This window comes from Mobula birostris, chromosome 7, assembly GCF_030028105.1.
Source record: "Mobula birostris isolate sMobBir1 chromosome 7, sMobBir1.hap1, whole genome shotgun sequence".
Taxonomy (NCBI): Eukaryota; Metazoa; Chordata; class Chondrichthyes; order Myliobatiformes; family Myliobatidae; genus Mobula; species Mobula birostris.
Window position 1 is genome coordinate 77,469,685 of NC_092376.1, and position 23,826 is coordinate 77,493,510.

The 23,826-nt window shown below is 40.3% G+C and overlaps 1 protein-coding gene across 2 annotated transcripts in view; it reads right to left on the bottom strand.

Annotated features, from left to right (window-relative positions):
• Nucleotides 1-23,826, bottom strand: part of poglut2 (protein O-glucosyltransferase 2) — a 93,415-nt gene that overhangs the window by 53,527 nt on the left and 16,062 nt on the right. Inside the window, exons 2-3 of one of the 2 annotated variants that reach the window (XM_072263470.1) lie at nt 16,643-16,848; nt 8,084-8,289 (exon numbers count right to left, since the gene is read on the bottom strand). In XM_072263470.1, the coding sequence (XP_072119571.1) occupies nt 8,084-8,289; nt 16,643-16,848 (412 nt within the window). Of the gene's footprint in view, nt 1-8,083; nt 8,290-16,642; nt 16,849-23,826 lie in introns of those variants that run through there. The other variant, XM_072263471.1, reaches the window with a different exon arrangement.

Here is a 23,826-nt window from a genome sequence, read left to right on the forward strand (position 1 = left end):
TCGACAGTAGAGGAGGCCATGGACTGACACGTCTGAATGGAAATGGGAAGTGGAATTAAAATGGGTGGCCACTGGGGATCTCGCCTTTTCTGGTGGACAGAACATAGGTGCTTGGCAAAGCGGTCTCCCAGTCTGTGTTGAGTCTCACCGATATATATTGAAGACCACCCTGGGAGCACCGGATACAGCAGATGACCCCTGCAGACTCAGGTGAAGTGTTGCATCACCTGGAAGGGCCGTTTGGAGCCCTGAATGGTAGTGAGGGAGGAGGTGTAAGGGCAGGTGTAGCACTTGCTCCGCTTGCAAGGATAAGTGCCAGGAGGGAGATCAGTGGGGAGGGATGAATGGACGAGGGAGTCACATAGGGAGTGATCCCTGCAGAAAGCAGAAAATGGGGGGCAGAGGAGGGAATGATGGCTTCTCCTATCAGATTCCCCCTTCTCCAGCCCTGTATCTCTTTCACCAATCAACTTCCTAGCTCTTTACTTCCCCCTCCTGGTTTCTCCTATCACCTTGTGGTTCTTCCTGTGCTCCCCCAACTTTCTTACTCTAACTCCTCTTTTATTCCAGTCCTGATGAAGTGTCTTAGCCTGAAACACCAACTGTACTTTTTTTTCCCATAGATGGTGCCTGGCCTGCTGAGTTCCTCCGGCATTTTGTGTGTGCTCCTTGGATTTCTAGCATCTGCAGATTTTCTCTTGTTTATGATTTGACCACTCATGAGCAACTGATATTGGTATAGTGTCATCCTAGCCAAGCCCTTTCTTACATAGATCTTGTTGGATCTTTTTAGCAGATAGCACCACTGGACTCAAGATTTCTCATGGATCATAGATGAAACTAACTGTGGAGAGGATCTCCCTTGTAGTGAGTGGTCTATCTTGAATTGTGATCTTAAACTTGAAAGTATCAGACTGAATGCACCATTACACACCCAGTACTCTCTCCACCAAAGAAATACCTTGATCCAAATCCAAATGCTTCATTTGCTCCTCTGGTATTACAGCTAGCACATTATGTCTGTTGCTTATCCACTTTTGTGCTGCCTTTAGCACAAAATTTGATATAAGGTCATGACAGAGACACTGCTTCTTCCTCAGAGGACCCTGACACAAGGCAGTCATCAGCACAGAAGCAACAAAACCCTTATCCACCATCTTGTGGCTGAACTGCCCTTCACTGTCTTCTGTGTATTTCCACAGAGCGAAGCTGACACAGCTTGGTGAAGAAGTTGCTTCAAAGAGATTTTCCACCATTCTAAAGTCCACCAAAGTTCAAAGTAAAATTTATAATTACTGTTAACTAACTGTACAAACACAGATATAAATAAATAGCAATAAATAATGAGCATGAAACAAAAATATAGCCGGGTCCTTAAATGAGTCCTAAAATCTTCTTCAAGAGCCTGATGGTTGAGGGGTAGTAACTGTTCTTGAACCTGGTGGTATGAGTTCTAAGGCTCCTGTACTTCCTACCTGATAGCAGCAGCGAGAAAAGAGCATTACCTGGGTGGTGAGGATTTTTGATGAAAGATGAATCAGAATCTGAATCGGGTTTATTATCACCGGCATGTGTTATGAAATTTGTTAACTTACCAGCAGCGGTTCAATGCAACACATAATATAGAAGAAAAAAAACAAAATAAAATAATAATAATAAAGTAAATCAATTACCGTATACATATATTGAATAGATTAAAAGTCATGCAAAAAAACAGGAATAATATATATAAAAAAGTGAGGTAGTGTTCAAGAGATCAATGTCCATTTAGAAATCGGATGGAGAAGGGAAGAAGCTGTTCCTGAATCGTTGTGTGTGCGCCTTCAGGCTTCTGTACCCCCTACCTGATGGTTACCGTGAGAAAAGGGCATGCCCTGGGTGCTGGAGGTCCTTAATAATGGACGCTGCTTTTCTGAGACACCGTTTCTTGAAGATGTCCTGGGTACTTTGTAAACTTGTACCCAAGATGGAGCTGACAAACTTTACAACCCTCTGCAGCTACTTTCGGTCCTGTGCAGTAGCTGCCCCATATCAGACAGTGAATCAGCCTGTCAGAATGCTCTCCACGGTACATCTATAGAAGTTTTTGAGTGTACAACGTTTGTATTTGTTGACATGCCAAATCTCTTCAAACTCCTAATGAAGTATAGTCGCTGCCTTGCCTTCTTTAGAACTGCACCGATATGTTGGGACCAGGTTAGATCCTCTGAGATCTTGACACCCAGGAACTTGAAACTGCTCACTCTCTTCACTTCTGACTCCTCTATGAGGATTGGTATGTGTTCCTTCGTCTTACCCTTCCTGAAACCCACAATCAGCTCTTCTGTCTTACTGACGTTGAGTGCCAGGTTGTTGCTGCGGCACCACTCCACTAGTTGGCATATCTCACTCCTGTATGCCCTCTCGTCACCACCTGAGATTCTACTAACAATGGTTGTATCGTCAGCAAATTTACAGTTGGCACTTGAGCTATGCCCAGCCACGCAGTCATGAGTATAGAGAGAGTAGAGCAGTGGGCTAAACACGCACCCCTGAGGTGCACCAGTGTTGATCGTCAGTGAGGAGGAGTTATTATCACCAATCCGCACAGATTGTAGTCTTCCAGTTAGGAAGCTGAGGATCAAATTGCAGAAGGGAGGTACAGAGGCCCAGGTTCTGTAACTACTCAATCAGGATTGTGTGAATGATGGTATTAAATGCTGAGCTATAGCTGATGAACAGCATCCTGACATAGGTGCTTGTGTTGTCCAGGAGGTCTAAAGCCGTGTGAAGAGCCATTGAGATTGTATCTGCTGTTGACCTATTGTGGCGATAGGAAAATTGCAATAGGTCCAGGTCCTTGCTGAGGCAGTTCAGGCTAGTCATGTCCAACCTCTCAAAGCATTTCATCATCTTAGAAGTGAGTGCTACCGGGCAATAGTCATTCAGGCAGCTCACATTATTCTTTTTAGACATTGGTATAATTATTTCCTTTTTGAAGCAAGTGGGACCTCCCGCCTTGCGAGGGTTCACTCTCTTTAAAGACAGCCTAACATCAGCCTCCGAGACAGAGATCACAGCACCATTGGGGTGCAGCAGGGATCTTCACAGCTGCAGTTATATTCTCCCTTTCAAAGCGGGCATAGAAGGTGTTGAGTTCATCTGGTAGTGAAGCATTGCTGCTATTTATCTTATAGGGTTTCACTCTGTAGGAAGTAATGTCTCACAAACCCTGCCAGAGGTGTCATACATCTGATTTCGCCTCCAACCTCGTTTGAAATGGTCTCTTTGCCCTTAAAATAGCCCTCCGCAAATCATATCTGGTTTTCTGGTACAGGCCTGGGTCACCAGACTTGAATGCCACAGATCTAGCCTTCAGCAGACGATGTACCTCCTGGTTCATCCATGGCACTGTTGTAGATGTGCTCAATGGTTGGGAGGGTTTTACCCATGATGTACTGGGCGGAATCCACTACCTTTTGTAGGATTTTCTGTTCAAGGGCATTGATGTTCCCATACCAGGCCATAATGCAGCCAGTCAGCACACTTCCCCCTACACACCTATCGAAGTTTGCCAAGGTTTTCGATGACATGCCGAACCTCTGCAGACTCCTGAGGAAGTAGGGGTGCTATAATATTTATATGATGGGTCTAGGACAGGTCTTCTGAGATACTGACACCCAGAAATTTAAGGTTACTGACCGTCTCCACCTCTGATGATTACTGGCTCATGAAGTCTACTGAAGACCCTTTCTTGAAGTCTACAATCAGTTCCTTGGTCTTATTGACATTGAGTGAGAGGTTGTTATTACTACACCACTCAGCCAAGTTTTCAGTCTCCCTCCTGTATGCTGATTCATCACCCCTTTGATACAGCCCACAACAGTGGTGTCGCCAGCAAACTCTAAATGATGTTGGAGCTGTACTTAGTCACACAGTCATAAATATAAAGCAGGGGGCTAAGTACACAGCCCTGCAGTGCCCCAGTATTGATGGAGATTGTGGAGGAGGTGTTTTTGCCAATCTGAACTGACTGGGGTTTCCAAGTGAAGAATTCACAAGAGGGTACTGAGGCCCAGGTCTTGGAGTTTACAGATCAGTTTTGAGGGGATGATGATATTAAATGCTGAGCTGTAATCGATAAAGAGCATCCTGATGTATGCACCTTTGCTGTCCACATGTTCCAGAGTTGTCTGAAGAGCCAACAAGATATGTCTTGTATACAAACAGCCAAAACAGACATTTTCCTTTAGAAAGGCAATCTTCTCAATATGAACTCTTTTCTCCAGCTGAGGGCATGAACCCACTGCAAGTTCACCCTCACAGAACAGACAAACCCTTTGGCAGGCGAGGCCATTTCCCTTCTACTGGTTCCAGGTTCAGTTTTAGCTTTACTTCTCACAGTGGCCACAAAGTTGTTTCCTTTAGCCCTAGAATGAAATTGTGACTTAGTTTTGTTCACACCTTTGCTTATTGCCAGCGATGGAGCATCCTGTATATTCCCAAATACCGGATCTGTTACAATCTTTACTTGCCTTTCAATAAAAACAACGAAGTCAGTGAAAGTAGTCTTATGGTTGTGCCTTTCTTGCAGTTTGCAGACCACCATTCTTCATTTATTCCTAAGCAAATAGGGCAATTTCTTTATAACAATAGACATATTAGCAGGCATATCCATCTCACGCACGTACTGCACTTCTTCCACAGCATTGCAACAGCCTCTAAGAAAAAGACTGCAATCTTGAAGAGGTTTCACATCTTCAGATTTAATAGCACCCAAGAAAGAGCCTCTTTCATGTAGGCAGATACAATTTTCTAATCGAGACCAAAATGTTCTTGCAATAAAGCCTTAGCTTTTACGTATCCTTTCTTAGGATCAACATGCTGGCAACTTCTGACAAGTTCTCAAGGGGGATCCCTAATGTATTGTTCAAGGAAATAGAGGCAGTCACTATAGTCAGTCTTGTCTTCAACACTATTTTCAAAAGCCCTCATGAATGCATGATACTACAATGGATCACCATCAAAGATTTGAACCTCTCTTTTAGGCGAAGATGAACTGCATTGTTGTTGTGCCAATAAGGTTATTTCATTTTGCTTCCTCATAACATCAACAATACTATTCTGACATCTATCGTCTGAAACAAGTAGTTCCATGCTGTAAGTGAATGTCCCTATGAGCTCTTCGAGTGTTGGATATGATTGTCTTTCAATAATTGTTGATGTGTGATAAATGCAGCTAAATCAGCCTCTATTTTAATGCGCTTAGAGGAGGTATTAGAAACAGAAGATGCCTGCATTAACTTGAAGCATTAACATTTGACACACTGTCGCTTGGGTCTATGTCATTCTGTGGGTCCTCTGCTATATGTGTAGTCAAAACATGCCTTGGAATTTGAGAAACATTGATGGAAGATGGGACATATATTCACTTGTTGCAGCAACATAACCTTTAATGGAACATGTCTGGGTCAACAATTGTTTCACATCCTCTATTGGATACCAAGGCATCCAATGTTTGAAAAACACTGGTTCTGTTTCTCCTGCTCGACCTTGGGAAGTAGTGAGATCAGCATGTGATGTTGCTTAGCAACAGCTTCACAGAGACTAGTCAAGTCCTCAAGACGGGATTGTACTTGTAAGGCATTTTCCTTATTTCCCATAAGATTCTTAAGATTTATGGGTTTAAATCTTTAATTTTGTTCGCATTTGTTTTCTATTCCTTTTAAAGACTTTTGATTTTACCTGCTAAAGCTTTCAAAGTAAGTTTAACTTCTCCTTTGCAAACCCCATCTGCAGTCATTGGCATCAATTTCACGTTTCGATACACTCAAGTTACTTTCTCAAGTTGTGTGACTGGCAATTAACTCTTCGTTTGCCTGCAGCACTGGCAATATTTGATTCAATAAACATAGGCAGCAAACTGTCCGCTCATCCACAGTGCTTAAACCAGACCGTACAAACAGCCTTCAATTCAAACGTCAGCAACCAGAATACTTCTGCACTTCCATAAAGCAAAGCGATGGACCCTCAGGCAAGCATCACACGATCAAGCAATGGTCCATAATGGATGGACAGCGCTGGCCATTCAAAACTGTGTTCAAACCACAAATACACAGTATGAGTCAACAAAAAGTCATTTACTTGCTGCAAGCTGATCGAGTTTCTGATGTCACACATCAAAGTTGCTGGTGAACGCAGTTTGCGAGTTTCTGACGTGTTGCTTTCAGTGTTGCGATTCCAATTTCGCCAATGGGTCTGAGGCAACCCTTTGCCGTAGACTGGTGTTTGTTTGGTACAACTATATATTTTTTGACAAAGTGTAGCAGTTACTTTAGAATAAACCAAAACTGCTGACAGACTAAATCATGGTAATCAACACTGTATGACACACTTCCAAATAATGAATTTCCAAATCGTAAAAGGAACATTCGATCCTTTATTATGAAACCACCAAGGACGAACAATCTCGTATTGATAAAGAACTAACGAAACTAAATTAATGATATAGCATTCAAATCAGTGTAGTAACTAAGTGATCCAATTGGCATAGTACGTGGCTAAACTAAATTAGCAACTTAACTACGCAATACTAAGCGTAATGATAATGGTCAACAAAAAAAATCACCCCATGGCTTACCCCCCTCAACCAAACTACCGACTACCGAGACCAAGCGACAATACGTAACCATGTAACAGATTACCATAATAAATGCAGCACAAAATACAGTAGAGACAGAAAATGGATACTTGGCTCCTACACCCAGGTTACAAATGCCTGACTTATGGAGAGAAAAAAAATAAACTGCCATAATATTATTAAATTTAGGAGTCTGAGTTAAGTACATACATTTGTCCCTAGGAATGGCAAAGGACGTCCTCACCCTTCAGTTTTAGTCATTTTTCTTTCTTCTATGTGCTTTTGATGCCATTTACCACAAAACTGTGGAGGTATGGTTATCAATCTAAGTGATTTTTGTATATTTTCTTACTAACAGATAAAACAGACTTATAGCTGTTGCTAAAAATAGAACCTGTTCATTATCTGGGCTGGTATGAATTTAAATTTCTAGGAGGCATTTCATGAGCTATTGCATCAAAGGTTATTATGGAAAATGAAAGCTATTGATACAAGAGATAACAAAATGGGATGGACAGACGATTGCCTGCTAACAGGAAACAGTGACACAGCTTTTTCTAGTTGGGAAAATGGAATGAATGGTGTGCCACAGGAACTGATGTGGCAGTCTTTAACAATTTATATAAATGACAGATGAAGGAAATAATACATAGAACACAGAACAGTGCAGCACAGTACAGGGTCTTACACTGGCATTTTAACCTCAGATTAATCTAATCTGTCCCTCCCGCACAGCCTTCCATTTTCCTTTCACCCATGTGTCGAAGAGTCTCTTAAATGTCCCTAATATATCTGCCTCCACCACCTCCCCTGGCAGCACGTTCCACACACCCATCTCTCTCTGCAAAAAAAAACTTTTCCTGAAACCTCCCCCCAGCTTTCCTTCTCCTCTTCTTCCTATGCCCATCACCCCTACCAAAACCCCTTTTTAATGTTACGGCAAGCCTTAATGTTGACAAACTCCCTGGCACTAAAAATTAACACCAAGTACGTATGAATTCTCATTCTACTAGATTTTAATTGTTATATATATTTTTTCGTATCAGTTATTTTTAAATACTTTGGCCTAAGGTTCCAGTCTGACTCATTGGGGAGGCACACAATCATGACCTCTATTAAGCAAAGCTCACTTATAAGGGGTGCCAATTGGAATCTCAAATTTATCGTGCCTTTCAATGCAAAAGATCATGGAAATTCATGGAAAGCAGTCTCATAATCAGGAAGCACTATTTGTTTACTGGTTGGTTCACCTCTCAGCACCTTTATTTTGCATTAAATATTTATCACATAAAAGGTAGCACTTGTCTATATGTGACATTCCACATGTGGCCATACCTACTTTCCCAATAAATACATTAGACAATACGTTATTGCTTAAATTAAAAGTTGCAACTTCCTTCTCAAATTCTGTTTGGATATTTGCTATCAGTGCTAAACCTGCAGATATAATCAAGCACAAAGTACCTTATTATCTTTTATTGTGTAATGGCACAGACTTTGTCTTTGGCCAAATCTTTTTGCAATTTCTATAGCATTGCGATCTGGATCGACAAAAGGAAAATGAGCCAGATCTCGTTGAATCTGTGGAAAAGACAGAGGACACTGCATATCCCTGTACCATTTGTTTCCATCTTCTTGTGCACAGTTACAGGATTCATGGTACACATAGCCTGCAAAGGAAAATATTCATTTACTACTGCCACCAACCTCCTAAGTAATATAAACAATTTAATATTTAAACAATAAAAAGTTGAACCAGATAAAGCAAACATAGCATTATATCTTTTTTTAAAATCCCATAAGAAATCATTGTAATCTAGAAGAAAGGAGTGGGATCGCCAAGGCCGATACACAGATATTGTTTTCTCTCAACAACTAAGGAGCATTGTCTCAGGATAAGGGTAAGCTATTTAAAGATCAGATGGAGACGTAGGTGCACGGGATATAGCTAATTTTTAATACATCAAATGAAACAGTGTGTGTATAAAAATCACCAAAAATGATTGCAAAATAAAGAAAAGGCTCTAGGTGTAGATTCATGAAGATTAAAAAAAGCAACTTGTTAATAGACTGAGAAGAAAAGGCCATTGAAATTTTATTTTGTTTTCTTAACAGGTATGGTGCATAAATAATAGGTTCCGGTAAATTTATATAAGCTACTAACCAAACCTCAGTTAGGAGAAAATTGACAAAATCGGACTTAAAACCAAGGGAACCTTAAAAAAAAATACAATAGATTCAACACAAAGTTACTGGTATGAGAAAATACAAATGAAAATTTACATATTGTATATATTTTTTTCATTTGCAGAGAACTGATTACATATAATATAGATACATTATCTAAATCTAAGGTAGCAGATAGTTTGAAGTGAGTTTGGAGAGAAGGGAATTTCTGAATTAAGACACAGACACATGAAAAATATCTAAAAGTTGTAAGACAATGGGATTCACTTCCATGGATATTGGTGTGGTAGAAACAACATCAACATTTAAAATTACAGCAGATATATCACTGAAGGAAAAAGGGAATTGAAGACATGCAATCAAATTAGTAAATATAATTTGAATGATTTGCTCCTGTTTCTGTGATATCTTTCTGGAGGAACACTGTATCATTTTTTAATGCATACATTTCTAAATGACAATAAACGAGGACTGAGTGTCTTCATAATCCAATCTAATCACTAAACACTACGTTGTGGTAAATGCCTGATTTGAAAACAAGTGTACTTTAATGCAGGATATGGACATTGCTGCCAATGCTAGCATTTACTGACTATTCATAATTGCCCTTGAAAGGTTATGGTCTGTCGCTTTCTTAAGCCACTATGCTATAACTTTCAAAATGCACTATACATAGCATAGTGTAGCGAGGTTTTATATATTGCATTTCAAATGTATTTTTGTCTGCATTATTCATGCAGGGGTGAATTTTATAAATGCCTACTCACTAAAGTATGGAGAATAACTCAGACAGTAAATTAATCATAGTTTTATGCACTATAATCTAGATAACATGAAAATTAATGTTAAAGTACACATTTTAAACTTGCCTTGATTTTAATCCTATTCAGGCTGTCAATCAGAGCAACTTGAGATGTGGTTGATGTTATGCTCATGATGTACCTCCAAATGCACAGTTCCACCGTAACTTGCAGTGGATGCAGAGATGCATCTTGGGTGGACATAAATAACATTCAAGAAACCAATAGCAGCATAATTTCATTGTGTATTTCTCACAGAACAGATTTTTTTTTCAGGTCCGTTGCTGCCACTAAAGGACATTGACATCACCTACCCGATAGGACAGCAAAGATACCCAGCAACTCTAAATGTTAAAGTTTACAAATAGCTTGGCATCCAAAGAAAGATGTGATGCCAGGCTCACCACATAAACTGGTCTCAAATTGGGCCACATATAATGTAACAAAGTAGTGGACAATGCTTACTATCCCCAAGCTTAAAAGACAAAGAATGTGAAAGCATTTGGAAAGTCTGTGATCCTTCACACCAGGTGTTTTACTTTTGCTTCTTCCATTGACAAATCCCTATCCTCAAGAAACATGATATTCTCCTTCAGCCTTTCTACACCCCTTCCTATATCACATCTTCTCTGGATACTTTACTGAGGAGTGTATGGAATCATTTATGCAAAAACATAAAACGGTGGCTTGATAATGATTCTCTGGCTGATTTTCCCTCTTCCCATCCCATCCATAAAATGAATGCCTGATTATAGCACCATATTCATAAAAGACACCGCAGGTCTAATTTGCTCCTTATCGTTCTCTGGCATCAGGTATTGGAATGTCAATCCAATGTATCATATTTCTGATCTGCTTCTTTCTGTATCAAATAATCTTTCAATTTATCTGATTTGGAAAGAGTTACTTGTATAAAACATATAACATATACATCCTTCAATTAGTTTTAATGTCAACATTGAAATAAATCTGAATTACCCTGCTCCTTAACTTGAACTGAGGTAAGCTCTTATGTTTCAACCAACTCTACTTACAAATCTCAGCTTTTTTTAAGTTTGATATGAACAATCAACAAATATATTAAAACAATGAGGATGGAAAGCATGGCTTTAAAAGAAGATTGTGCTAAGTTGGAATGCCTTTGATAAATTATGCATGCCTTTTAATACCTTTTCTAAAAATATACTAGGTATTGATTATTCCTACGCAACACAGTTAAATCAAACACTAAGATGTTCATTTATATCTGCAGGAAATGTATGCCAGAACTGGCAGATGATGATGATCTGTGGGAAAATGACACATTTTTATCAGTCTTTGCCCTACAGTGGGAGAGTCAACAACTAGAGTTTAAAGGTGAAAAGAAATAAATATAAAGGTTTGATGGACAAGTTTCACCTAAAACGTGGTGGGTATATGTAACCAGTTCCTAAATGAAGTGGTAGTGGTGGCACAATACCGTGCTTAAAAGGACATAGGAGCAGAACTGGGCTATTAGGCCTATTAAGTCTGCTACACCATTCAATATTGGCTGATTTATTTTCTCTCTCAACCCAATTCTCCTGCCTTTTCCCCATAACCTTTGACGCCCTGACTAATCAAGAACTTATCATCCTCCACTTGAAATATACCCAATAACTTGGCTTTTACAGCCATCTGTGGCACTGAATTCCACAGACTCACCACCCTCTGGCCAAACAACAGGAATTCTGCAGATGCTGGAAATTCAAGCAACACACATCAAAGTTGCTGGTAAACCCTCTGGCCAAAGAAGTTCCTCCTTATCTTTGTTGTAAAGGGATGTCCTTCTATTTTGAGGCTTTGCCCTCTGGTCCTAAACTGTCCTATGCATTATTACTGCCCAGGGCATCGATGTTCAGAGTTCAAGCCCGGTGTCTTCTGTACGTTTTCCCTGTAGAATGCATGGGTTTCCTCTGGGTCCTCCGGTTTCCTCCCATAGTCCAAAGACGTATCGTAGGTTAATTGATCGTTATAAATTGTGCTGGGCTATCCATGGGAGAAGGAGAGCGGGGGGGGGGAGAAGAGGGAGGGGGTTGATAAATAAAGATAAAATTGGGCCAAAGGGGCTGTTTCTGTGCTGTACAACATTATGATTCTATGACTGTGATGCATCTAACAGCTGAATGCTATTACCTCTTACAAAGTGAAATCAAATGACATAGGTGACAACGGAGATTTACTTCCAGAAGAGCTCAATGCCTGCTAACCGCCAAAACATGGAGGAACCTTCACGTACCCCCACAGCCCCAGATGACCCTTTGATTTCAGTGCCTGAAGCTGAAGTGAGAGCATCCTTCAGAAGGGTGTGAACCCACAGAAAGCATCCGGACCAGATGGTGTACAAAGCCGAGTACTAAAGACCTGTACTGATCAAATGGCTGGAGTGTTCACTGAGATCTTTAAACTGTTGTTTCAACAGTCTAAGGTACCCACCACTTTCAAGCAGGCTTCAATTATACCAATGCCCATGAAGAACGTAGCAACCTGCCTCAATGACTATTGTCCAGCAGCACTTATATTCACTGCCATGAAGTGCTTTGAGAGGTTGGTGATAAAACATATGAACTCTTGTCTGAGAAGTGACTTGGATTTGCTTCAATTTGCCTACCAGTATAACAGATCCACAGCAGATGCAATTTCATTGGCTCTTCACTCAATCCTGGAATATTTGGACCAAAAAGATGTATACACCAGGATGCTCTTTATCAACTAGAGCTTGGCATTCAATACCATCATTCCACAAAACTAATCAATAAGCTCCAAGACCATGGCTTCAATACCTCCTTGTGCAACTGGATCTTCGATTTCCTCACTTGCAGACCCTAGTCAGTACAGATTGGCAACATCTCCTCCACCATCTCCATCAACAATGGTGCACCACAAGGTTGTGTGCTTAGCCCCCTGCTCTACTCGCTTTATACCTATGACTGTGGGGATGAGCACAGCTCCAATGCCATATTTAAGTTTGCTGATGACACCACTGTTGTTGGCCAAACCAAAGGTGGTGACAAATTAGCATATAGAAGGCAGATTGAAAATCTGGCCGAGTAATGCCACAACCTCTCATTCAATGTCAGCAAGACCAAGGAGCTGATTATTGACTTCAGGAGGAGGAAACCAGAGGTCCATGAGCCAGTCCTCATCAGGGGATCAGAGGTGGAGAGGGTCAGCAACTTTAAATTCCTCAGTGTTATCCTTTCAGATGACTTGTCCTGGGCCCAGAAATTAAATGCAATTATGAACAAAGCACAGTATGATCTTTACTTCCTTAGAAGTTTATGAAGATTTGGCATGACATCCAAAACTTCGGCTAACTTCTAAAAATGTGTGGTGGAGAATATATTGACTAGTTGCATTTTAGCCTGGAATGGAAACATCAATGCCCTTGAATGGAAAATCCTACAAAAAGCAGTAATATGTCCCAGTTCATCACGGGTAAAGCCCTCTCCACCACTGAGCAGATCTATATGGAGCGTAGCCACAGGAAAGCAACATCTGTCATCAGGAACCCCTATCGCCCAGGTCATACCTATTCTCACTGCTGCCATCAGGAAGAAGGTTCAGAAGCCTCAGGTCTCACCACCAGATTCAGGAACAGTTATTACCCCTCAAACATCAGGCTCCTGAACCAATGGGGGAAACCTCACTCGCCTCATCACTAAACTGTTCCACAACCTATGGACTCACTTCCAAAGACACTTCATCTCATGTTCACGATACTAATTGCCTATTTATTATTATTATTATTACTATTTATTTTTTCTTCTGTATTTGCAGTTTGTTGTCTTTTATACATTGGTTGTTTGTCTGTCCTGTTGGTCATGGTCTTTCATTGATTCCATTATGGTTATTGGATTTACTGAGTACGAGTCTCAGGGTTGTATACAGTGACATATCTGTACTTTGATAATAAATTTACTTTCAACTTTGAATGCAGAGATGCCAAAAAATAGGTCTATATGCATAATAGGTCTCTAGCAAATGTGATCTCATTGGCTCTTCATGCAGCCTTGAATCACCTGGACAATACTAACACTTACGTCGTGTTGCTATTTATTGTCATGCGGACTTAAATCACCTGAACAATACTAATTCTTACATCAGTTTGCTATTTATTGTCTACAGCTCAGCATTTAACAATCATTCCTACTGATATGATCAAAAAGCTCCAAAACATAGCTACTTCATTCTGCATCTGGATCTTCGACTTCATCACTGGAAGATCACAGTCTGTGCAGATTGGAAATAACATCTCCACCTCACTGATAATCAACACTGATACACCTCAAAGATGTGTGCTTAGCCCAGTTCTACTCTTACACCCATGACTGTATGATTAAGCACAGCTCCAACACCATCTATAAATATGCTAACAACACAACTATTGTTGGCAGAATTTCAGATGGTGGTGAAAAGGAACACAGGAGCAAGACAGATCAAAGTTCAAAGTAAAATTTATTATCAGAGTATATACATGTCACCACATACAACCCTGAGATTCTTTTACTGCGGGCATTCTGAGCAAATCTATAAAGCAGTAACTGTAAACCATTAATATCAGGGCTGTAAACAAACCGTGCCAATGGAGATATAAATAAATAGCAATAATAAGGATCACGTATAACAAAGTCTGTAAATGAGCCCTTAAATGAGTGTAGTTTTCCCCTTTTGTTCATGAGCTGGATGGTTGAGGGGTAGTAACTGTTATTGAACCTGGTGGTGCGAATCCTGAAGCACCTGTACCTTCTACCTGATGACAGCAGCAAGAAAAGAGCATAGCCTGGGTGATGAGATCTTTGCTGCTTTTCTACAGCAACGTTTCATGTAGATGTGTTCAATGGTTGGGAGGGTTAACCCATGATGTACTGGGCCAAATCCACTAACTTTTGTAGAACTTTCTGTTCAAAGGTATTGGTGTTCCCATACCAGGCTGTAATGCAGCCAGTCAGCACACTTTCCACCACACATCTATAGAAGTTTGCCAAGATTTTCGATGACATGCCAAATCTCTGCAGACTCCTGAGGCAGTAAAGGCACTGTTGTGCTTCCTTCACAATAATATTTGTATGATGGAGTCAGGACATATCCTCAGAAATACTGACATCCAGAAATTTAAATTTACTGACCCTTTCCACCTCCAATCCTATATGAGTATTGGCTCATGAAGTCTACTGAAGTCCCTCTCCTGAAGTATACAATCAGTTGCTTGGCCTTACTGACATTGAGTGAGAGGTTGTTGTTATTACACCACTCAGCCAAGTTTTCAATCTCCCTCCTATATGCTGATTCATCACCCCCTTTGATACAGCCCACAATAGTGCTGTTGTCAACAAACTGGTATATGGTGTTGGAGCTATACTTAGCCACACAGTCATAGGTGCCACATAGTCATAGAACATAGGGCTAAGTATAGATCCTTGTGGTGCTCCTGTTCTAATGGGGATTGTGGAGGAGATCAGCTGGCTAAGTGGTGTCACAGCAACAACCTTGCACTAACGTCAGTAATACCAAAGAGTAGGTTGTGGACTTAAGAAAGGGTAAGATGAGGGCACATACAACAATCCTCATTGAGGAATCAGTAGTGGAAAGGTGAGTAATTTCAAATTCCTGGTGTCAACATCTCTGCTGATTTATCCTAAGCCCAAAATATTGATGCAGTTACAAAGTCCGCGGCTGTATTTCATTAGGAGTCTGAGATTTGGTATGTCACTAAAGACACTTGCAAATTTCTACAATGCAATGTGGAGAGCATTCTGACTGGCTGTGTCACCATCTGGTATGAAGGGGGACACTGCACAGGATCAAGATAAGCTGCAGAAAGTTGTGAACTAGTCGGCTCCATCATGGGCACGAGCCTATCCAGCAACCAGGACATCTTCAAGGAGCGATGCCTCAAAATGGTGGCATTCATCATTAATGACCACCCCCCCCCCCCCCCCCAACACCACCACCACCACCACCCAGGACATGCCCTCTTCTCATTGCTACCAACAGGGAGGAGTTACAGGAGCCTGAAGACACACACTCAACGTTTCAGGAATAGCTTCTTCCCCTCTGCCATCAGATTTCTGAATGGGCAGAAATTTGTCAGTGACATTAAACCTGGATTCTGATCTCTTCCAAGATATTCTGTCCCCGATCTTAACAGACATATAACTGTTCATGACAAATACCACTGTTAAAAAGCACAAACTGGCACGTCTCAGAGGTTAATAATTATAGCATTTTGCTAACCCCCAGAATTTGCTAGTTGTTCACATTGTTCCATTTTCTTCACATAAATAGTCTCACCAAAGGTTCTTCTGTTACTGTTAATTAGTTATCCTTTAAACGTCACAGAAAAGTTAGAGCTAACTATTAATTACATGTCACGAGGAAATCTGCAGATGCTGGAATTTCAAGAAACACAAATAAAAGTTGCTGGTGAACGCAGCAGGCCTTCTTCAGGGTCTTGGCCCGAAACGTCAACTGTACCTATTCCTAGAGATGCTGCCTGGTCTGCTGCGTTCACCAGCAACTTTTATGTGTGTCGCTTGAAATTACATGTATCCTTTTAAATGACCTCATTATTGTTAACACAATGGCAGAAAGTGAAACAATTTAAAATGAATAATCTAATTCCTGCACTTGATAAATTGTTCTAGGGAGATTTTCAAAGTTTATGATATTTTTCTTACTTTCCCCTTTGTCTTCCCCCCCCAATAACATTTTTATATCTCTGTACTTATTTTATTTCTTTACATGACCTGTCTCTACACACAGTCAATTCTGTTGCTTTCTCAACCTCGAATTCATTGGTTGAGAATACTCCAGCCGTCTGGTGCTCTTGCCACGCTTACTCATATTTCCAGCCAGTTACTGAGCTAAAACTCACTATGGTCAAGTGAGCTGCTCAGCAAGCTGCTTCACAGGAATGACTTCTTGGAAATATCAGGTTATTTTAATGATGTGTTTGTGTACTGCCATATTATGCCATTGTGATACTCTATAATTACATTTATAAAATCTCAAGTACCTTTTAAAAAATATGGTGACTGAGCAACATGAGCATCTTGGAACTTAATCTCAATTACCAGATCCCTGTAACTTGAATACATTCTGTATCTGACAAGGAAAGATCCATCCTTCCGATCCAACACTTGCACCCAAATGCGAGTGAATTCCTCACCCGGGGATTTAAAGCTCACTGTAAATGTGTCTTCACCTGGTGAAGTAGTAAAGCTACAGGGAAAGGAGAACAAGTTACACAGGAATCAGTACAAAAAGAAAGAATATATATATATATATATATGAATTGTAAGGGAAAACATTTAAAATTAACAGGTCTGTATAGGATGTAGGCATGAGATAAACATGACTTCAAAATCACATAAGACTATACAAATATCCTGAACTTTACACTTCTTAGTCTCACAAATGCATGAATTTCATTAATGATGTTAACTGCACACGTGAACAGTCTCCTTTGATTGGACACTTAATTACAAAATACAGAATATCTTATGTAAATTATTCTAACACAATAAGAGCAACAAAAATGGTAGCCTTGCTTACAATTCTCTGAACTCTAAAATGAAGGTATTCTCACTGTCAGAATTGACATTCAATTTATTAGACTAGTATTTTAACAATGACTGAAGTCAGTCTGATTAGATTGTAAGATAACAATGACAAATCATTACAATGCACTTGCTGCAATGTGTGGGTCTACAGGGAGATTAGAGAAAATAATGCTACTTGTAACAGTATGTTTCTATTTGAGAATATACAATTTCTAAAAATGTTTTTGTAAACTGCTCATTGTTTTGACAAAACAGCCATTTTAAAATCAGAACACAGCTTTTCATATTCTGCTAGAAGTTTAATGTTTATTACGGAATTAAAGAGCAAACATTTGACGCTAAACCTTGAAAAGCTGACATCACTCATCACTTTCTGTTAAAAGATTGAGGTTCAAGACACATTATCTCAGCTAACATCCAGCATTATACAGAGGGGAGTACTACTCAGTGGGAACATACACCCTTTGAGATGTGTAGGCCAAGATTTCATATCCCCATTCACATATTTATAGTCCAACACTACTATATTAAGAAAAACTGAAATTCTGTACAGCCTGCTTATGTCTGAACAACATTTATGTCTCAAGCAACTTCACTAAATCAATTGGAATTCTTTCTAATTGTCATTTGTGGAACATTACTTTTCAAAATTTGTCTTTATAGTTCGATAATTATTACATTTCAGACATTTCATTGACAGTGTAATGTTTGATTAGTCATGATGTTATGAAGGGTACAAAATGATTGTTTAATTTCTAATTTTAAAACTTGAAAGAATTACTAGAAATTTGGGACTGCACCCAAGAATAAATCACCAGTTTGAAAGAGGAAAAAAACGGGGATGGAAGCAAGCACATCTACATATAATGGCAAAGATTCCACTTCTTATTTTTTCCTAACATGATAATAAATTCATGCCTTTAAATGTGTGATTATATGCTGTGATACTTTTTAAAATGGCATTTGCTAAGGTGTGGATGTACAGGGCCATCACTTAAGAATTCTATGGTGGGACACAAAATTTCAACATAGTTGTATGAGGAGTAATAGAAAGGTCACTTCTAGGCTGGTAGGCTGAGATCATGCAATACTACAAAGATCAGTTCTTTGCCCTCAACAATATATAATCAATGTGAAAGACTTAAAAACAGCAAGGGAAATGCAGTGATACTACATAAGGTAACTGAGGATTAGGTAAGTTTGTGACAGGATAAGTGAGATGGCAAGAAGATGTGGTGTTTTGTGAGAAAGTAACAAAATAAAAAATTGTTGGTGTATGTAGGGATTTAAAAAAATGCGTTCGCCTACCAATGGCAAGAAGGTTTTATTTGTTTACACACTTAGACATTGTTAGCACCAACAGATATTATTACTCTACTGAATTACCCCAAAGTTTCAGGGACCCATCCTCTTGAATTATTGCAGACCTTGTGGTTAATAATCAGTTGTGTTGGGAATTTTGGTCTTTAATTCTACAAGTTACATTGCTGAGTCAAGATCCTTGTATGACTTGTAAGGAAATATATAGATCTTGTGGAATAACCATGCTTTGACCATCTGTCCTTCTTGGTCACAGTCATTGCAGATTTGGGAAATGTTATTGTACAAGACTTGACAAGTTACTGAAATGTATCTTGTATGCGGTACAGTCACAATGCACTGGATATGAAGCAGATGCTCAGAGTGGATGCTAATCAAGCACGTTGTTTTATCCTGGATGGTGTTGGAACTTCTTGGGAGCTGTTGGATGCACAACCAGCTTAAATCTCTAGAGTTGCTTTTGAACTTGGATCTTTTGATTCAGACAAATGCTACCCACTGGTCAATACCTGATATTAATGCAGAAATCAATATTATGGTATATCTGTTTTTGTATAATGTGTTGTCCATTTTACCTCTGAAAATATAAAACTAAGAAATTATAACCTATCTCCTCAAAAATCGAAGACCATTTTAAGAAAATTAAATTACTTTCTTGATTTACTTCGATGAATTAAAACAGCAAATGAAGAAAAGCTTTAATTGTAATTCCTTTCTGTTGCTGATTTCCTTAAGTTTCAACTATTCTAAGTTTTACTCCTCTTCTGAGAAAGTGAACAGGTAATTTGTTCTCATTGTAAGCCCAAAAAAAGGCAAAAGTGCTGAAGTATCTTTAGGCACTAGAGTAAAAAAAATCTGAATCCAGCAGACTTGAGAATTGGTGGTACTGGATAAGATTTTTTAAAAACTGATTATTGGATGTTCCTCCTATTAAAACCCAAAAGCACGTTTACTTATTTTGTTACAGTAGTCATATAAATTTGCCAGAGAACATGCTAACTTCAGAGAGAGTACCCAGTACACAAACACTCAGCACCCTAGAACCAACAACAGATCTACCCATAGTATACCAGAAACCAACAACAGTCATGGACTAATGAGTTAGCGAGATACCAAACAGCAGAAATTTCTGCCAAAAATTTGATGCTGGATTGCTGGAGGTTTACTGTAGATGGAAAGATCATATACATTCAGAAATTGGGTCCATTAACTTCATTGCTTTGAAAATCAAAAGAAAACTGTGTTACTCAAGTGTGACTAAATATTTAGTTTTATTTTGCAGAGATGTACGAGAATTCATTTCACACCAACACTAAACAGTGCATTCCAGTTAGTTGGGCCATCAGTTAACAGGACAGCTGCTTAATTGGGACAACTCATCAAGAAAAAAAAATAATCGAGAAATTAGCTCAGGTTCCCTTTGTTTATTTGAGACACCATGCTGCTTAATTGCAACAGGAGACTTGCCTAAAATTTTCTAACTACAGTCAGTCATGAGCACTTGTGTCGTTATTAGGCACTACGCTTCGAGAATACAATTTTTCAGATAGCATCAATTACACACACTTGTGTTCAAAAAGCAGCCACTTTTGTCACTGATAGCTGGGGAGAAATATGCAGTAAGACAATTCAGAACTGTTTTTACTTACTGCGGTTTCAAGCATTCAGGCTTGGTGATGCCCGAAATGGCAAGGAGTGAAAATAAAACTATTTCACTACTTCAACAAGTTAGGTACTACAAAAAAAATTGAAGCTATTCACAACTATTTTGAATTAAATAATGAAAATGAAGATGTGAAGGATGCAAATGTTGAAAGCATTGTATGAAGAGAGTCCCTCATCTGCACTAGGTGTCTGGGCTGATTCCTGCATCTATAGTCAATCAAAAGAACATGGCATCATACACCAGATGAAATTCTCCAACAATAGCTATTAGGAACGAATACACAATTTTATGGTAGGATTGGTAGAGTTCTCATTTCTTCTGTATTTCATTTAAATGCATAATAGAAACAGAGAAAACTTACAGCACAATACAGGCCCTTTGGCCCACAAAGATGTGCCAAAGAAATTACCTAGGGTTACCCATAGCCCTCTATTTTTCTGTGCTCCATGTAACTATCGAGGAGCCTCTTAAAAGACCCTATGGTATCTGCCTCCACCACCGTCACCAGCAGCCCATTCCATGCACTCACCACTCTGTGCATAAAAAACTTACCCCTGACACCTACTTCCAAGCACCTTAAAACTGTGCCCTCTCATGCTAGCCGTTTCAGCCCTAGGAAAAAGCCTCTGACTATCCACACAATCAATGCCTCTCATCATCTTATACACCTCTATATGGTCACCTCTCATCCTCCGTCACTCCACGGAAAATAGGCCGAGTTCACTCAACCTTTTCTCAAAAGACATGCTCCCCAATCCAGGCAACATCCTTGTAAATCTCCTCTGCACTCTTTCTATGGTTTCCACATCCTTTCTATAGTGAGGCAACCAGAACTGAGCACAGTACTCCAAGTGGGTTCTGACCAGGATCCTACATAGCTGCAACATTACCTCTCGGTTCCTAAACTCAATCCCACGATTGATGAAGGCCAATGTACTGTATGCTTTCTTAACCAGAGTCAACCTGCGTAGCAGCTTTGAGTGTCCTGTGGACTTGGACCCCAAGATCCCTCTGATCCTCCACACTGCCAAGAGTCTTATCATTAATACTATGTTCTGCCATCATATTTGACGTACCAAAATGAACCACCTCACACTTATCTGGGTTGAACTCCATCTGCCACTTCTCAGCCCAGTTCTGCACCCTATCGATGTCCCGCTGTAACCTCCGACAGCCCTCCACACTATCCACAACACCTCCAACCTTTGTGTCATCAGCAAATTTACTAACCCATCCCTCCACTCAGAAGGGTAGGGAAAAGACAATGGCAGCAGTGATAGGGTACTCTATAAGGGGGTCAGACAGGTGATTCTGTGGATGCAGGAAAGAAACACGGATGGTAGTTTGCCTCTCAGGTGACAGGGTCCGGGATGTTTCTGATCATGTCCACGATATCCTGAAGTGGGAAGGAGAACAACAACAGGTCGCGGTACATGTTGGTACCAGCGACATAGTGAGGAAAAGGGAGGTGGTCCTGAAAGCAGACTACAAGGAGTTAGGAAGTTGAGAAGCATGACCACAAAGTTAGTCATCTCTGGATTACTGCCTGTGCCACGTGACAGTGAGTATAGGAATAGAGTAAGGTGGAGGATAAATGTGTGGCTGAGGGATTGGAGCGGGGGGGGGGGCAGAGATTCAGATTTCTGGATCATTAGGACCTCGTTTGGGGCAGGAGTGACCTGCATAAAAGGACGGGTTGCATTTGAATCTGAAGGGGACCAATATCCTGGCAGGGAGGTTTGCTAAGGCTTTTGGGGAGAGTTTAAACTAGGATTGCTGGGGGTGGGAACCGAACTGAAGAGACAGAGGAAGAGGCGGTTGCTCACAAATAGAGAAAGCTTGGAGACTGTGCAAGAGGAAGGATAGGCAGGTGATAAAGAAGGGACGCGTTCAGACTGATGGTTTGAGATGTGTCTATTTTAATGCAAGGAGTATTATGAACAAAGCAGCTGAGCTTAAGAGTGTGGATCAGTACTTGCAGCTATGATGTTGTGGTCATTACAGAGATTTGGATGGCTTGGGATGGTTACTTCGAGTGCCAGGCTTTAAACGTTTCAGAAAGGGCAGGGAGGGAGGTAAAAGAGGTGGGAGCGTGGCACTGTTGATCAGAAATAGTGTCACGGCTGCAGAAAAGGAGGAAGTCATGAGGGATTGTCTATGGAGTCTCTGTGGGTGGAAGTTAGGAACAGGAAGGGGCCAATAACTCTACTGGGTGTTTTTTTAATAGACCACCCAAAAGTAACAAGGACATCGAGGAGCAGATAGGGAGACAGATTCTGGAAAGGTGTAGTATTAACAGAGTTGCTGTGGTGAGAGATTTTAATTTCCCAAATATCCATTGGCATGTCCCTAGAGAGAGGGGTTTAGATGGGGTAGAATTTGTTAGGTGTGTTCAGGAAGGTTTCTTGACAGAATATGTAAATCAGCCTACAAGCGGAGAGGCTGTACTTGATCTGGTATTGGGAAATGAGCTTGGTCAGGTGTCAGATCAATCAGTGGAAGAGCATTTTGGAGATAGTGATCACAATTCTATCTCCTTTATCATAGCATTGGAGAGGGACAGCAGCAGACAAGTTAGGAAAGTGTTTAACTGGAGTAAGGGGAGAAATTAGGCTATCAGGCAAGAACTTAGAAGCATTAATTGGGAACAAATGTTCTCTGGGAAATGTACGGTAGAAATGTGGCAAATGTTCAGGGGATATTTGCGTGGAGTTCTGAATAGGTACATTCCAATGAGACGGGAAGGATGGTAGGGTACAGGAACCGTGGTGTACAAAGGCTGTTGTAAATTTAGTCAAGATGAAAAGGAAAGCTTACGAAAGGTTCAAAAAACTAGGTAATGATCTAGAAGGTTACAAGACTAGCAGGAAAGAGCTTAAAAATAGAATTAGGAGAGCCAGAAGGGGCCATGAGAAGGCCCTGGCGGACAGGATTAAGAAAAACTCCAAGGCATTTTACAAGTATGTGAAGGGCAAGGGGATAAGATGTGAGAGAATAGGACTGATCAAGTGTGACAGTGGAAAAGTGTGTATGAAACTGGAGGAGATAGCAGAAGTACTTAATGAGTACCTTGCTTCAGTATTCACTATGGAAAAGGATCTTGGTGATTGTAGGGATGACTTACAGTGGACTGGGAAGCTTGAGCATGTAGATATTAAGGAAGGGGATGTGCTGGAGCTTTTGGAAAGCATTAAGCATTAAGTCACTGGCACCCGACGAGATGTACCCTCGGCTACCATGGGAGGTGAGGGTGGAAATTGCTGAGCCTCTAGCGATAATCTTTGCATCATCAATGGGGATGGGAGAAGTTCCGGAAGATTGGAGGGTTGCGGATGTTGTTCCATTATTCAAGAAAGGGAGTAGAGATAGCCCAGGAAATTTATAGACCAGTGAGTTTACTTCAGTGTTTGGTAAGTTACTGGAGAAGATCCTGAGAGGCAGGATTTATGAACATTTGGAGAGGCATAATATGATTAGGAATAGTCAGCATGGCTTTGTGAAAGGCAGGTTGTGTCTTACGAGCCAGACTGAATTTTTTGAGGATGTGACTAAACACATTGATGAAGGTAGAGCAGTAGATGTAGTGTATATGGATTTCAGCAAGGCATTTGATAAGGTACCCCATGCAAGGCTTATTGAGAAAGTAAGGAG